General features: G+C 34.0%; 1 protein-coding gene across 1 annotated transcript in view; it reads right to left on the reverse strand.

Moving 5' to 3' along the window:
* The window catches only part of LOC139962598 (uncharacterized), an 83,319-nt gene extending 68,676 nt beyond the window's left edge, over window positions 1-14,643 (reverse strand). The window contains exon 1 of the mRNA XM_071962730.1: window positions 13,981-14,643. Within this exon, the coding sequence (XP_071818831.1) occupies window positions 13,981-14,056 (76 nt within the window). The 5' untranslated portion in view covers window positions 14,057-14,643. The remainder of the gene's footprint in view (window positions 1-13,980) is intronic.
* Window positions 14,644-15,000: the final 357 nt, after the last annotated feature.

Here is a 15,000-nt window from a genome sequence, read left to right on the forward strand (position 1 = left end):
TGCATGGTGCAGATCGCGAGATTTCTTTCTTTGAGATGAAATTCTATTAAATGAACCAAAACTGAAAAGTTCAAATACCAGACATTGTTATTAAACAATTCCATGATACAGTTATGATGCTTGAGTTACCGCGATATCATTGTGGAAATATATTGTCACATAGTTTGACAAATGACTGACCATGTTCGTAATTGTACAATGCAGAGACAGAGTGTATATAGGGATATCAACAGTATCGTGTTTTCGTCTCATGTCTCCAGGGTTGCGTATATAGGAGAATGTTCTTTATACTAAATTGATGATGCGGACACAACCGTGAGGATCGTATCTTAATAAATTCAAAACGAAAGAAGGACAAATTATGTGACATGTTTTACTGATGAGTTAGCAGAAGCTGCTTGAGGTTACTCTTCCCAAACTGTTCATGTACAGGAAGTACCGATTAAGCGAAACGTGTGGTATATTTATAGCATGTATCCTCTTGGCCGCTAGCTTGACATTAATGTACGGACCTTCTCGTACCTCCTAAATGTCATGGAAACGATAAAGTGAATATGTTAGTATAGTTAGACAGTTTTCATTTTATCAAAATTTCCCTTGGCGACGGGCCTTTAGGACGTAATTTTCCAACACGTTTTCTGATTGGTCAGCTTTCTAAACAACAACAGATGTTACAGTTTCATCTACCGATAAGAACTGACTAGTGCATCACGAACGAGAGGTACCCAAAAGGTGTTTTTTCTTTCTCTACTTAATTCTGTTCATTTCGGTGAAAAACCATGCACACCCACAAGGATAAATGATTCACGATGTTTTCTTGAAAAACAAAATGTCAATACATTGCACTGTATATTGACCTTTTGCTGCTGTAAGAGGTATATAGATATATATATATATATATATATATATATATATCTATATATATATCTATATATATATATATATATACATATATATATATATATATATATATATATATATATATATATATATAATATATGTGTAGAATTGACGCAAGTACACACTTCAGTATCAATATACGTTAGCACTATGCAAAAAGTTTCATGAATGAGGACATATTAAAAATTGTCTTCAAAAATGCTCCAACTTAATACATTCATGTACCGTTTTATCTTTAACATTTAGTTCAAAAGTGTAATATATAGGACTGCAGAGCTACATGTACAAGTTCGATATATGTACTGTATATGCCGAAAAGGTGAATGTATAGCTGTGATATAATAAACACGATACAGTTCCATCACGTTAGTTCCATGAAGTTAGTCTCACCAATGACGGAAATATTCCTTCACTTATAGATATATATCTTATGCAAAATTGGTTGGTTACCTAAGACGATGTTCATGTCACTTTATCTATTACAATCACTGCCAAAATGTCTAATCTATACAGGACTTTAATAAAAATTTAGACTCGATCAAGAGTTTTCTCTCCTTCAGAATTGCCTCAGGTTAAACGTGTGATTAAAAGGTTGGAGACAAGTGAGAATCCAAACAATCTCATAACGCCATTACATATGTACGAATAAAACAATGTTATGTATATCTCTTACACTGTGTTATAAAGGCAAAACTATATGCAATGATGTGTCCTACAGGAACTGTTGTAGTGCAAAATATGAAACAAAAATACAGGTTATTTTCAAAACATGTAACCTTTTCAAACAAGGTATCAGACTGTGAAATATTTAATTATAACGAAAAAATGACAGTTTTGTTTTGAACCTTACTCGCGTGAAATCAAGGACCAAAAAAGTTGTGCTTTGTTTTATTTAAACATTAATTGGTTCACATTCCTTTAACAGCTTTGCATAATTTTCTATACAAGCTGAAATAAATGCAAAATCAATATCACCTGGTAATAGGTTTCTATAAAATGATGTTTTTACCACAGGATAAATAAACCGATATTAAGAGACTGCCATGTCGTCTACATGTATGACTAATCCATGTCTATATCTTTTCAAGTTATTATGGCATTAAATTTGAACAGAATATGATGCAAAATCGTTCGTGGATGTGTGATTTGTAAAGAGTCTACCGGTAAATGAAATATGAAATAAAGCTTATATTGTAAGGTGATGTACGCACATGTTCCATATATGGTCTTTACTGATTTCAGTGAACTGAACTACTCATATATAACAAAATGCGGAGTTTCTTGTTCTTAGGAATTGTTTCAAAGATTTCTATGATTTTAATATTTAAGATGTATATTGTATCGATAGGGCCTATCTAATAATGACAATTACTAGTAAGTCTTTGTTCCGACGTTTAATAAACACACGAAACATCAATTTAAAGCAGTAACTAGAGGGAAAAGTTCATAAGGTCCAATATACTTAATTCTGAGAACAATGGATTTCATTGCCGGAATAGTCAAATTGTATTTAATAACATAGCAAAAACTTTTTGTGTGTGTGATGCGAGTGATTCTAACATTCAAATGCGTCTGCAGTGCGATGAAATGTTAAGAACCCAATGTAATCATTTATTAATTATTCATTAACAATCATTTGTTAAAACATCTATAAGGTTGATGTTCGATACTTTGATCAATCGTTATATTAATGGGTTGTTTCCAAATGTCGACAAAAATGCAAGCAGATATACTTTAAACAAGAAACTGTTTCCTACAAAGTCATTTATGACCTTCTCTTACTATCTTTTATAATGCGTTTGCGCTGCTTTTATATGTCTCAAAGATAATCATAAAATGTTTCCTTGACATTACCAATCTGACAGCTAATCCGGGGTTAGGCCGTTTTCTTGAATCCCTTGGCATTATAACATCTCACAGGAGAAAATCAGCAAACAGTATAGTTTCTCCCTCTCCATAAAACAGACATAATTTTTCATTTCACAGACGAAAGGAGTCGTCTAAATATCAAAATAAACTTTCAAAGTATTAGGTTCCCTGAGTATTTTTAACTGTTTCTTATAAGATAAAATAAATCTCTTTGGCACCTTGGGACAAATGAAATGAAATTATATGCAGTCAAATGACGACATTAGCGGTTTATTAATACAACAGATTCAATTCCTTGTAATAATTTTCTCCCCCAGTGTAGTCAATCACTAACTTAAACTACTGCATTTTTGTGATCGTAGTTAGGGAATTCAAATCTCCCCAGGAAAGGCTGTAAGTGTCAGGGATATGGTTGGTAAAGCCAGTACTCAAAAAAAAATAAACGTGTAGAGTTTGACAGGACTGGAAATTAAATATTTATATAGTCTTACCAGTGACGGAAAACGGTCACCTGTAGTGCCACGCAAGTGCAGGGAATATTAATATAAGTAATGTGACAGGGATCTGCGGTCCCTTTGCTATGAAAGTCTATATACTGTCGTGAAACAAACTGAATTTTACGTAAGACAAATGTATGAGGGGCAACTTGAGTGATGTAAAGGATGTAATAGCAAATATAGTTATGAATTCACGAGGATTAATTTTTAATGGTTAAGGCAAGAGAGGAAGCTGACGTAAATGTTGTAAATAGGACATAATGCATGTTTTTTGAAGTTATCTATTTCGGATGAATACATCAGAGAAATGTACAAGTAGAGATTCGTGTATACAACGTGTATACAAAATGAGCAATGTATCCTTACAAACTCCGATGATTGCAACCTCTTTATGTTGCAGTCTATTAACACCGTATTGTGTTATGGTGTATACTGGGGTCATCCCACTAATATCACGACCTTAAAGTCTGCTTCAATGCTTAAAGTAAGAATCCCTTCTGAAGCTTTGACATAACGTAACTTACATAAACAGTCGAACACAACTCCTTAAATGATGCTCCGAGTAAAGAGCTGTTTCTTTCAGATATGTATTTTTTCTGATATTCCTTTTATAATGTTTATTTTATTTTTTTATTATTACTATTTTGTTCTAATATGAACTTTCCTTCCCTTGATTCCTGCACAATTACTTGGCTTCTTTAAAATACATCCGTGCGTCTGACAATATACTTATAGCTGCAGAGATATAGTCTTAACAAATGCATAAACACGACAATACGAAACTCGGTCGGGAACTAAGTCGTTTAAATATTTGGGTTAAGTATTCTAAATGCAATCCAGCAATATACCTTTCCTCTGAGGAATGTAGGTATTTTGAGCTATAACATGTTCCCCCTGAGGGGTCTTGCTGTCGAAGTAGAGAAAGAACTGTTTATAGCAGACGAACAAAGCAACGAGCGACGACGGACTGTATTATATTTGTATAAATTGTTTCACACAGTTCGACATTCGTCACATGTAACTGATCTAAATCCAATAACAGGCCTCCGTCCGCTATCTGTTTTCAAAGTCTGTGCGTTGTCTCAGACAGCTATAGGTTAGTCATTTGTAGGTATCTCTTGCAGGTGGCGTCATCGTTTTGTGCTTCCTCTCTATCTCCTTCATAGAAGAAGCGAAACTATCCCTCAAGGTAAACGAACAATTTCATAAACCTGCACGTATACCGAGAGTCAGCCTATAGAACCCTAGAAATGTCGGCGAGTTTTGTTTTGTGATTGACCCAAATGCACTTAATGACGTCACAATCGAATATGTTGTTACGGGCTCGATGACAATTTTTGATTGATGTAATACCATTGGCATGTTACTTATACAATTTTAAAATCGTTTATTGAATGGTTGAGGATCACTAAAGAAGAACTATTTTCAATCAACTTTCGAAGGAATAAATCATTTTAACCCATTTGTTACAGTCGTTTTTTAAATTTTACAATGAGATTTCCTCACCACCTGAGGGTAACGTTGTACATAAAACATGTTTTACACATCGGTATGCTTTATGAGTATAGTTAAAGCCAACTTGCCGTTGTATTTTAGTAGTATAGAAGATACCGTCCTCCATGTATTCCGCGCGCACAGTTTGACGTCATAACATCCCTAGGGCTTGTTTATGCATGGATTTGTGGCAATGTATTTATCATTCGAGGTAGCTCTCTATGTATCTCATGGAAGTATCATCAACAAGTGAACGTGACAACTGAGCCATCATTTACAGATCATGGAATTTTTGTGATTCTGTCTCCATTTTCTATGCATCTTCAGATAATAATTTATTTTTTTCAGTGAAACTACTTATGATATTGCTAACCACAAAATATGATACATTTGCCGACAATCTTCTCCATACAAAAATTCAGTTCCTACTACCCCTTGTGACTTTCGATTATCATGCACTGAAGAAGAGCTAGTTTTGCTCGAAAGCTCTGCCCAAACCGAACATTGGCTGTTTACTTCCAATCACTCACTGTATAGCCTAGTGGTTAGGATGTCCGCATATAAAGCGGGAGGCTCAGGTCCTTTTTTAAATTATCAAACCAAAGCAGAGAAATAAGATACGACTCATAACTGACAAATAATTTGTATTTTTTTCTTTCCACTGCCAAGTATTGCTGACGATGGTCCCAGGGGGTACAAAACATTCTAATATATTATCTAAAACAGTTTCTCCTTATTTATCAATTATGAGTCATATCTTGTTTCTCTGCTTTTGTCTCATAATATTTTCTTTTGGAGTACACGTGGATTTTCTTTATATGAACATATATCATGTATTAATAATGCACAGCTGACCTGTCCTGTCTTTATGGAATATTAAGTGATGTATGATCAACTCATTGTCGAAATGGAATTCAAAAATGTAAACATTTCAACTCTAATATGTTAAAGTAATCTTGTCCATTATATTTTAACTTTGGGAAAGAAACCTTAACATAGAAAGATATTCATTTTGATTGTTTTTACTTTCTTGTTATTGTTTGTATAACTAAAAGCATATTATATAACTAAATGTACTAAGAACATTCGAAATCGAATATTTTTAAATGTTTGCAACCTACATGTCATCGTTACATGGCTGATGAAGAGACTAAGTTTGCTGAAAAAGTAACATGATTCTGTTCATGTGTTAGTACATGATCTATTTACGGGCATAACATGACATTTATGTGAAGATACATTGCATGAGCACCACTAGCGTTAGCTTCAATACGTGCTGCTCAGTAACCTCTCTGAATCATGAATCATTTCCGAGAGTAATTTGGTACTGGTCCATTTTCATCATTTGGCGTTTTACTTCAGAATGATTGATTCACTAGCTCATTCCCATAAATTGTATCGTGCGCTTATTAAACATTTTAAAAGATATAACATAAACTAGTTTCGACTTGATTCATGGTATCCGGGTTAATGTTTATAATGGAAATATTTGGTATGTATACCATATTACACTGGTGACTGATCAGTCGTACTATGAAAAAAAGAAAATCCGACAGGGAAAAAAATACCTGATTTGTTTATAAATTCTGGTCAAAATTTTGAAACATCAACACTTTTTCTTGTCACTGATTAGTCTGGATGCATATAAATTATCGTAAAGGGCAAACTGAATAAATTAATATCCATTGTTTTCCTTTACATGCTTTATTAATGTTGATTATATATATACCGTAACGATGACTAGTACATACAAGATCGAAGGCCATTGTACTTTATATGAAGTTAATTACCTAAAGATGATTATGATATAAATATTTATATCTCTTGAGTTTACAGAATAATTTCAATCATATATATAAGATAAATCTGTCTTGAAAACTGTTCCTACGGACGACCTTAAATAGTGATCGCTATGCCATTTTGCTGCCTACTACACTCAAAAAAATGAAGTGTTAAATTTGAATCGTAAAGTGTTGAATTTAACACCCCACCCTGTTTGGATTAGGGACAACACCCACCGGGTCAAATTAACACTTCAGAAGTGTAACATAATATAACACTTTGCGAGTGTTGCCTTAACAACACCCATACAAGTGTCAAAATAACACTTCCTGGTGTTGAAGGTACACTACAGGGAGTAAAATTAACACAATAAAGTGTTCATTTGTTAAAACTTCTGGGTGTCAACATGACACTTCAGGAAGTAAAATTAACACCATAAAGTGTTCATTTGTTAGCACTTCTGGGTGTCAAAATTGCACTTCAGGGAGTATAATTAACACTCTAGTGCACATTTTTTGGCCTTCTGGGTGTCAAAGTTCTGCTTCAGTGAGTAGAATTACCACCATATGGTGTTCATTTGTCATCTGTGTCAAGATGATTCTTAATGGACTCTCAACACACAATAGTGCTCTCTCGTTTATACTTCTGGATGTATATTTAACTGCTGGTTTGTAAAGTTTTACATGTTTATTATGTAACGCAAATACAATACTGTTATGTAAAATTTTGCCAGAAAAGTTGACATCGCACCCGTTTAGTAAATATTTTATACAGGTTTTAGGTTAATTATTACCTAGTAATTAGGTAAACAATATGGATGCATGTTTGAATCGCTCACAGCAGAAAGTTACATTTAAGAGAGAGCAAAAAGCAATGACAACACAAACAATTCAGAATGTGGGATTTTCTACTCTACTACCTTCCTATTCCAGAGGTCAATTTATTATATCCCATTAAATGTAAAACGAACAATTTAGGCTATAAAAGTATTGTCTTGTGGAATTAAGTCAACTTAAAAGTGCCAACATTTTCAAATGCTACAGTGCAGTTACTTGGTCTTTATTTTTTTGCACATGCCTTTTGTTTCTAGATTAAAGACAAAGAAACAACTCTTCCCAAAGTCAATTTCAAATAAGCAACAACTTTAGAAAAATTCTGATCCATGGGATGAGAAAACATGGAGTGCTGTGTATGATGACTGCTACACTACAGTGACTATGTCTTTGTTGTTGGCAAATGCCTTTTGGTATTCCAGATTAAACGCAAGAAACAACTCTTCCCAAAGTCAATTTCAAATAAGCAACAACTTTAGATATATGCTGATCCGTGGGATGAGAAAACGTGGAGTACTGTCTATGATGACTGCTACACTGCAGGTACTTTGTCTTTGTTGTTGGCTCGTGCCTTTGGTATTCCAAATTAAACACAAAGAAAAAACTCTTCCCAAAGAAAATTCCAAATAAGCAACAACTTTACATACATTCTGATCCGTAAGATGAGGAAACATGGAGTTCTGTCTATGACAACTGCTAAACTGCAGTAACTTTGTCTTTTTTGTCGGCACGGTGAGCATAAAAATCTCGAATCTGGTTGCGTTTCACACCACCAGGCAACTTGTAGACAACTTTTTGGAAAAATTCCCAGTCACCGAGACTTGCAATTTGGTATAATTCAGATTTAACAGGTAGAATAATTTGAAGCAAACATCAATGGCTTCATAAATGTCCTCTGGGGTAGGGCATGTCTCTGGATGATCACAAATGACTGCTTGGGGTGTATTTTGCTTCCTCCAAGAAGTTACACATATTGCTGAGGTCTTTCTGAAATCTTTTGCAAATAGAATTCCAAGTTGATGCTTCCTAAGTAACAACAAAGAAAAGAAAAGAAAATTCCCATCATAATGAAGTTGTGTTAAAACCTTCATGGAGCATAAGCAGTTTTTTACATGTACCCCTCACAAAACATGAACATTCCTAAAAAAAATGCCCACAATTTAATCAGTTGTGATTCTAACTTCTTCAAGTACGTTTGAATCTAGAAAGCCAGATGGCCTATAGTGATTACTTGTCAAAACAGGAACTTGCATTAAACTTTCATCAGACAAGGAAGGCAACTTTTATAACCAATGCATCATGTTAACAATGCTTAAAGCAATGCTCACTCCCACTGCAATTGTGTAGATTGATATGAATTATAACAGCTAGATCACTTCCATAAGATAGCTAAATTATAGTTGGGCCTAGGCCTAGGTCTAAAAGTATCACCAATCCACATCAGCTTCGGCCTACTTGCTACAACTTACAAGCTAAAATGGCAATTAGTGTTAATTATATATTGCATTACATGAATATATGTTTATCCCTTATTGAACATAGTACCAGCGTGTTCTATAGGCCCATGCCCGATGCTATTTAAAATGCATTGTCTTGAAATAGCCTAAGTATACCCTACTACTACTAGTACTAGGCCTAGTAGGCCTAGTAGTACTACTTAAAAAAGTGACTCGCAGGGTATACGAAGTTACGGTTAACGCACAAAAAGGAATAGAATGCACTAGATTACAATAAAGGCCTAGACCAAAGTCCTCCGTCCGTCCGAAGGCAATTCCGTTTAATGTTTACTTGTATGTAGGCTACACTGATTCGTTGACAATTATGAGTTGACTATGACAAACAGCAGCTAGCCTATTATATTAACTTATAGTATGACTTTAACGTTAGGTCTACGTAACGCAAGCGATTCAAATGCATTCGTCTACCCAGCTTAGTCGTGGGTCTCTAAGCATATCTCGTTCTTGTCACGTACACTTACATAATATCAAAACATACCTTCGAATTTTTCAATCAATTCTTCCAGGCCCCAGTCTCCTATAACGTCATTTTCATGCCATTGTAGCTCGTTATCGCACACTGAGTACGTAACGTTTTGTGGCTTGAACGTATATATGGCTGTGGTTACTATAGTACATTTAGTAACGATAAATGTCGACAAACTGGTACAAGTATTGCTAGGTACGGTAAATGAGTGTTCACGGTACGGTGGTACTTACACTAAGAATCCAGCTGACGGGAGGTTTGACCAATCAGAATACTCGAACTGAAAGTACACTTCTGCAGGTGTTAAAAAATTCACGCTACATAAATTATGTAACCCTACTCAGGGTCAGAGTAACCCTTCAGGTGTAGGGTGAACGGCTGCACCTGGAAAGTGTTAAAATTCAACACTCCATTTTTTTGCGTGTATTGCCTGCTATCACCACACATTTTGGCCAGCATCTCTTGCGAAACTCCCCGTATGTCTATATGAAATTAAAGCAGCACATCCCATAACATGTTAACTCCCAGAGACTGTTTATCATCCATTATTCCCCGTACTTATTGGTTTCGACATTTTATATTGACTTGACTGATTTTCATAAATTACTTCAAGCATACTTCGACTTTTACAATAAAATGAAGGATAAGATAAGCCAATTGCAACCTAACTGCAATTACACCACGGTGAAGGATTAATGTACCATGTTCTACTCGCAATTATCATCGACTGCCGACTGATGCCAGCAGCTGCTCAAGGTAATCAATGTCAAAGATGGGGAGAAAGGAAGAAGAAGATGAAGAAATTTATCTGAAAGACAGTCGATTACATTTTATGCTAATGCTCTAGACTGTATCTGGTTACAAGAAAGAGTTATATCCCAACAGACAAAGTGTTCGCATTGTAGCATAAGAGTGCTTTTCCAAGGAACTCCGCTATGACTGAATGTCGACAGGTGAAGAAGAAATGTAATCCAAGATTGTAAATCTTCTTCCCTAGTTTTCTTTGAAAATAACAAAGTACTTGAAAGGTTTGAGTTATAATTCGCAATTCCAAAGTTACTGTAGCATTATAAATCGAAGGATAAGAGCTGTACTGTATAGTATTATTCAAAACGTGAGAATATCGTTGAGATTTAAATGAATATATACTATGAGATAAATATTGATTACAAAGAACTGTTGGGTCTCGGAATGTTGCTAATTTAACCACATCATAATTGACGAGCATGCATAACTATTCTTTTCACTTGTTCTTTTGTATATTAATCTGCTTTCGTTGTAAAGCGCCTTGAGCAGTGACTTTTGTCTACTGATTTGGCGCTATATAAGTCTTATTATTATTTATTATTATTATTATTATTATTTATTATTATTATTATTATTATTATTATTATTATTATTATTATTATTATTATTATTATTATTATTATTATTATTATTATTATTATTATTATTATTATTATTATTATTATTATTATTATTATTATTATTATTATTATTATTATTATTATCATCATTATTATTATTATTATTATTATTGTTATTATTATTATTATTATTATTATTATTATTATTATTATTATTATTATTATTATTATTATTATTATTATTATTATTATTATTATACCACAATGGCTTGTCTGGATTGCAGAAAGAAACATATTAAAGCGAAACAGAAGATATACACTAACGCTATTGTAATAAAACTGACGATTATATTTCAAATCAATAGTCTATGCACTGTTTCATAAAGTGATTATTAGATAATATTCTATTCGCAGTCGGACTGGAATCCCGAACAATGTTGAAACACGATATCGTATGCACCTCTATACGACGTCATTTATGTTTTGATGGGTTGTTTAATGTAAAGTGACCGTTGAGTAAATGTACATTATGTTATTGTGTAGCTGTAGTACTCAGCTGCGCTGCGTATATCAAAGCTGCAGTTGTGACAGACGATTTGGTTGGATAGAAAAATATTACTCCGAGTATATTGTTCATTTCAACTTTATTGAGAGTACACACGTCCGGATAACAGACTGAATCGTTAATAAATGATGATTGCTTGTTATTGCACTTAACAACTGAAACAAGAGGTCACGATTTTCCATGTTTAATATATAACAATAACATAAACAACTATTGGGGTTTAAGAAAATAAATATTGGATTTTATCAAATGAACATATCGATTATATTCACAACCTATACCAACAACATCTAAGGATTTTACTATATTATAGGCAATGCCATGTACCTACTAGTGTTTATCACTGAGGATTTTCCAGCACGTGCTGTATATACGTGTTATCTGAACTATATATATTATCTGTAGTAGGTGCTTATGTTATGGTGAAATATACGGTTAAAGTTTTCAGTTTACTGAAATGAAATATTATAGTCAGGCATATCCAAAGTGCCTATTTTCTCCATGGCTAGCTAAACTGACTGTGAAATACCGAACTAAAATGTCTCCTTCGTACGTTTAATTGTGCTGGCTTCCTTATGATAAACTACACGATTTATTTTACATAACATAATTTACCCCCGAGGTTTGTTTACTTTATGGAAATATTTAATAATAACACAAAATTAATCCTTTTCTGGTACAATATAACACAATGTTAGTCAGATGTTGATCAGTAGCGTTAAGGATTTTTCCAATGAAAGATTTTTTTTTTAAATATTACCCAAACCTGCCATTATAGTTATAGGTTAGATGCAAGCATAAGAAATTCCTATCCACAATAGGAGACATGAAAGATATTAAAAAGGCTTAAGGTCAGAGATACTGATCAGCGATTCACTTACTGATGAAAGATGAGGCCTTAAGAGGCGAGTTATTGTTGATGAAAAATGATATTAAACGCATTATTCGTATAGGGCAAGGATACTATAGGGACGAATTAGGAAATGAAGATTGACTTTTTCCGTGTGTATATACTGTTCATTGTGCGGTCAATGTTTTCATACATATATCAGTTCAAAAACCTCTGAACATAGTTTAAAACCGACAAGCTCCGTAATATGTCGTTTGGTTTAAACATAATTTGACGGCGTACTATATGTAATAACTGCATTATCTTGACGATAGTAATAAAGGTTGTTTACATGCGCACGAGACTACAACATGCCCAGAGTACCGCATTTTACGACCCAATAAATTAGCGGTAAAAAAAAAGACTGCTCCTGGAAATCTGGCATCATAAAAATAAAAAATAAAACTGAAAAGGTAGTAAAAAGATATGGCTTATGCTGTGATCGCCTTACATGTATATATAGGCCAAATAAAATGCACAGCAGCTAGGGGAATGTTATGGATTATGCTAAGGAATGTAAAGGGTTAAATTAATCAATTTATTCGCCGAACAATTTCTGGTTCAAGAAGTTTCTGTGTACGCCTATAGTTTACAGCGCAAACAAAGTCAGTGCACACGAAATCATTTCACCGAAATTAAGGATATAAATTGGTTAGTGTGAGTAATTAATGAGTAATTAATCCCCAAATAAGAAGCTAATTTGAAGTAAGATGGTTCCGCATTTCCTATCTAAGGGAAATCACTGCCAACTGCAATCGATACCCTTTGTTATTATTATTATAATTTAGTGACCATATGTTTTATGATAAGACTCATGTCCTTGGCGTTTTTAATGTTGTGTTCATTCATATAAAATACAATTTTTATATTATAGACCGAATTTTATTTTTTGAAATAAAATAAATTGTCACGTCTATAGAACAAGAATCATATTTAATAATATGAATTCTACACGATGACGCTATCTAAATGTCTGTCTCTCTTTACAAAGTAAAAAACCAACAAACAATATGCAACTCAATTACGTCATAGCCAGCACGAAACGAAATTAACATAGCCCTTTTCTCTGACAAAGAACATTAATAATTTCCGTGAGGTTTTTTGCCGTGCCAAGCACTCAAGTGCACGCGGAGAGACTTCGAGTGCGTTGAAATAAAGGACACTATACGTTTATACTGCGTATAAGATCTGCTGTATTGGGAATGAAGATAAACTAGAAATTTAACACTTGATTTCGTTCTGTCTTGATCTAAGAACTCCTGGCTTCATAATATAATATGGGGTGCTCTCTGCGGTAAAGGGGAAAAAGGATATATATACATAAGGATAAATAAGAAAACAAAAGGTTGTAAAATTGACTGTTTGAGGTTGTTTTAGAGGAAGGTGACTGCGGAGTCGTAACGTAGTGATTAGCTATTACCAAGAACGAAAGGATTAGAACGAGGTTGACATTTTAAGGGGGGACTTGAAACGTTGAAAGTTTGACTTGAAAAATAATAATTAGTTCTTTCAAGTAAATTATGAATATATGTTTGGTACATAAGATTACAAAATGGATTTAAACTATACAAGATTGACACCTTATCCCTCATAGACTGATCTTATTGGCGAAATAACATACCGGTATACATAACCTTATCATAACGTGTTATTTACATATCAATATACATAAGTTTGAATGTTCACGAATGTTACCTATTTATTATATACCGTTTGCGATAGGTATACACATCATACCATTCCTATTTTAAATATACAGGAATAAAAAAAGCTGCTGGCTGGAATAATTTAATTCACTTACCCATTTCCAATGCTGAATTTCTCGAACGTAAAAGAACGCAACCAATGAAAAATAATATCAAAGCTCTCGTACACATCCTCTACGTAGCCGTCTATGGTTAAAAGGCTATCATTGCAACAGGCATCGCTGACGGATGCCTATGCCGCAACCAAGCCCAGTTACGCAGGCCTGTCCGTAGAAAGAGAGTCTATCCTTAATGCTTTTACATTCACATTTTGATGAATGACACCTCGATAGATCACACAAAATATAAGCTACAGCAATCACCCACGAGAGAAGATTGGGATAATATTCCATCCAAGATTGAAAGAGAAATGTTCACGATCATTGAGCAGGCTATTAAATTCACACTGTATAGGTAAATGTACAAGATTTATACTACCGAGCTTGCAAGCTAAATTACGACAATGCACTTGGGCAATTATACATCAATAGAGCAAAGTTCGTTCATGAAAGAGCAATTGCACAAAACTAATATCTCTAATCAAACATATTTATACCTTCCGTTATGTCTTGCAATATTTCCGATAATCAACCTTTGGTTCACACATGCAGCTTTCGGTGTGTCCCTTGTGCAATTGTCTCTGTCAAAACACGTGTATAGCGCTCGTTCAAATGATTCAGGGTCTTGATTCCCGCGCTTAAGTCACACCCAAGCGGACTGAATTGCGCGAATAAGCTCATGTTACCCGTTCAATCTCGCGATCTCGCACCTGGGTAATCGCAAATGAATATTTTTACGGAAGCCTCGAAGGTCATTTCAGAGAGAATCGTACAGCTACGGTAGATGAATGTTCAAACGTCTCATTGTTGAGTGTTGTTCAAGACTTAAAAGTTACAGTAGCAATTCTTTCATATTTGTATCACTTTGGTGACTGTAAAATTTCAACAAAAAAGGAGAGAAAGAGAAGAAAAAGCATTAGAGTTTATAATTCATTTAAATTTTTTAGGAAGCTTCCTGCTTAAGTCACATTTTCTCTGAATATTTGTTGACAGATTCACCACCAATTCTCCGATTGT

Source organism: Apostichopus japonicus, chromosome 3 (genome assembly GCF_037975245.1).
Source record: "Apostichopus japonicus isolate 1M-3 chromosome 3, ASM3797524v1, whole genome shotgun sequence".
Taxonomy (NCBI): domain Eukaryota; kingdom Metazoa; phylum Echinodermata; class Holothuroidea; order Aspidochirotida; family Stichopodidae; genus Apostichopus; species Apostichopus japonicus.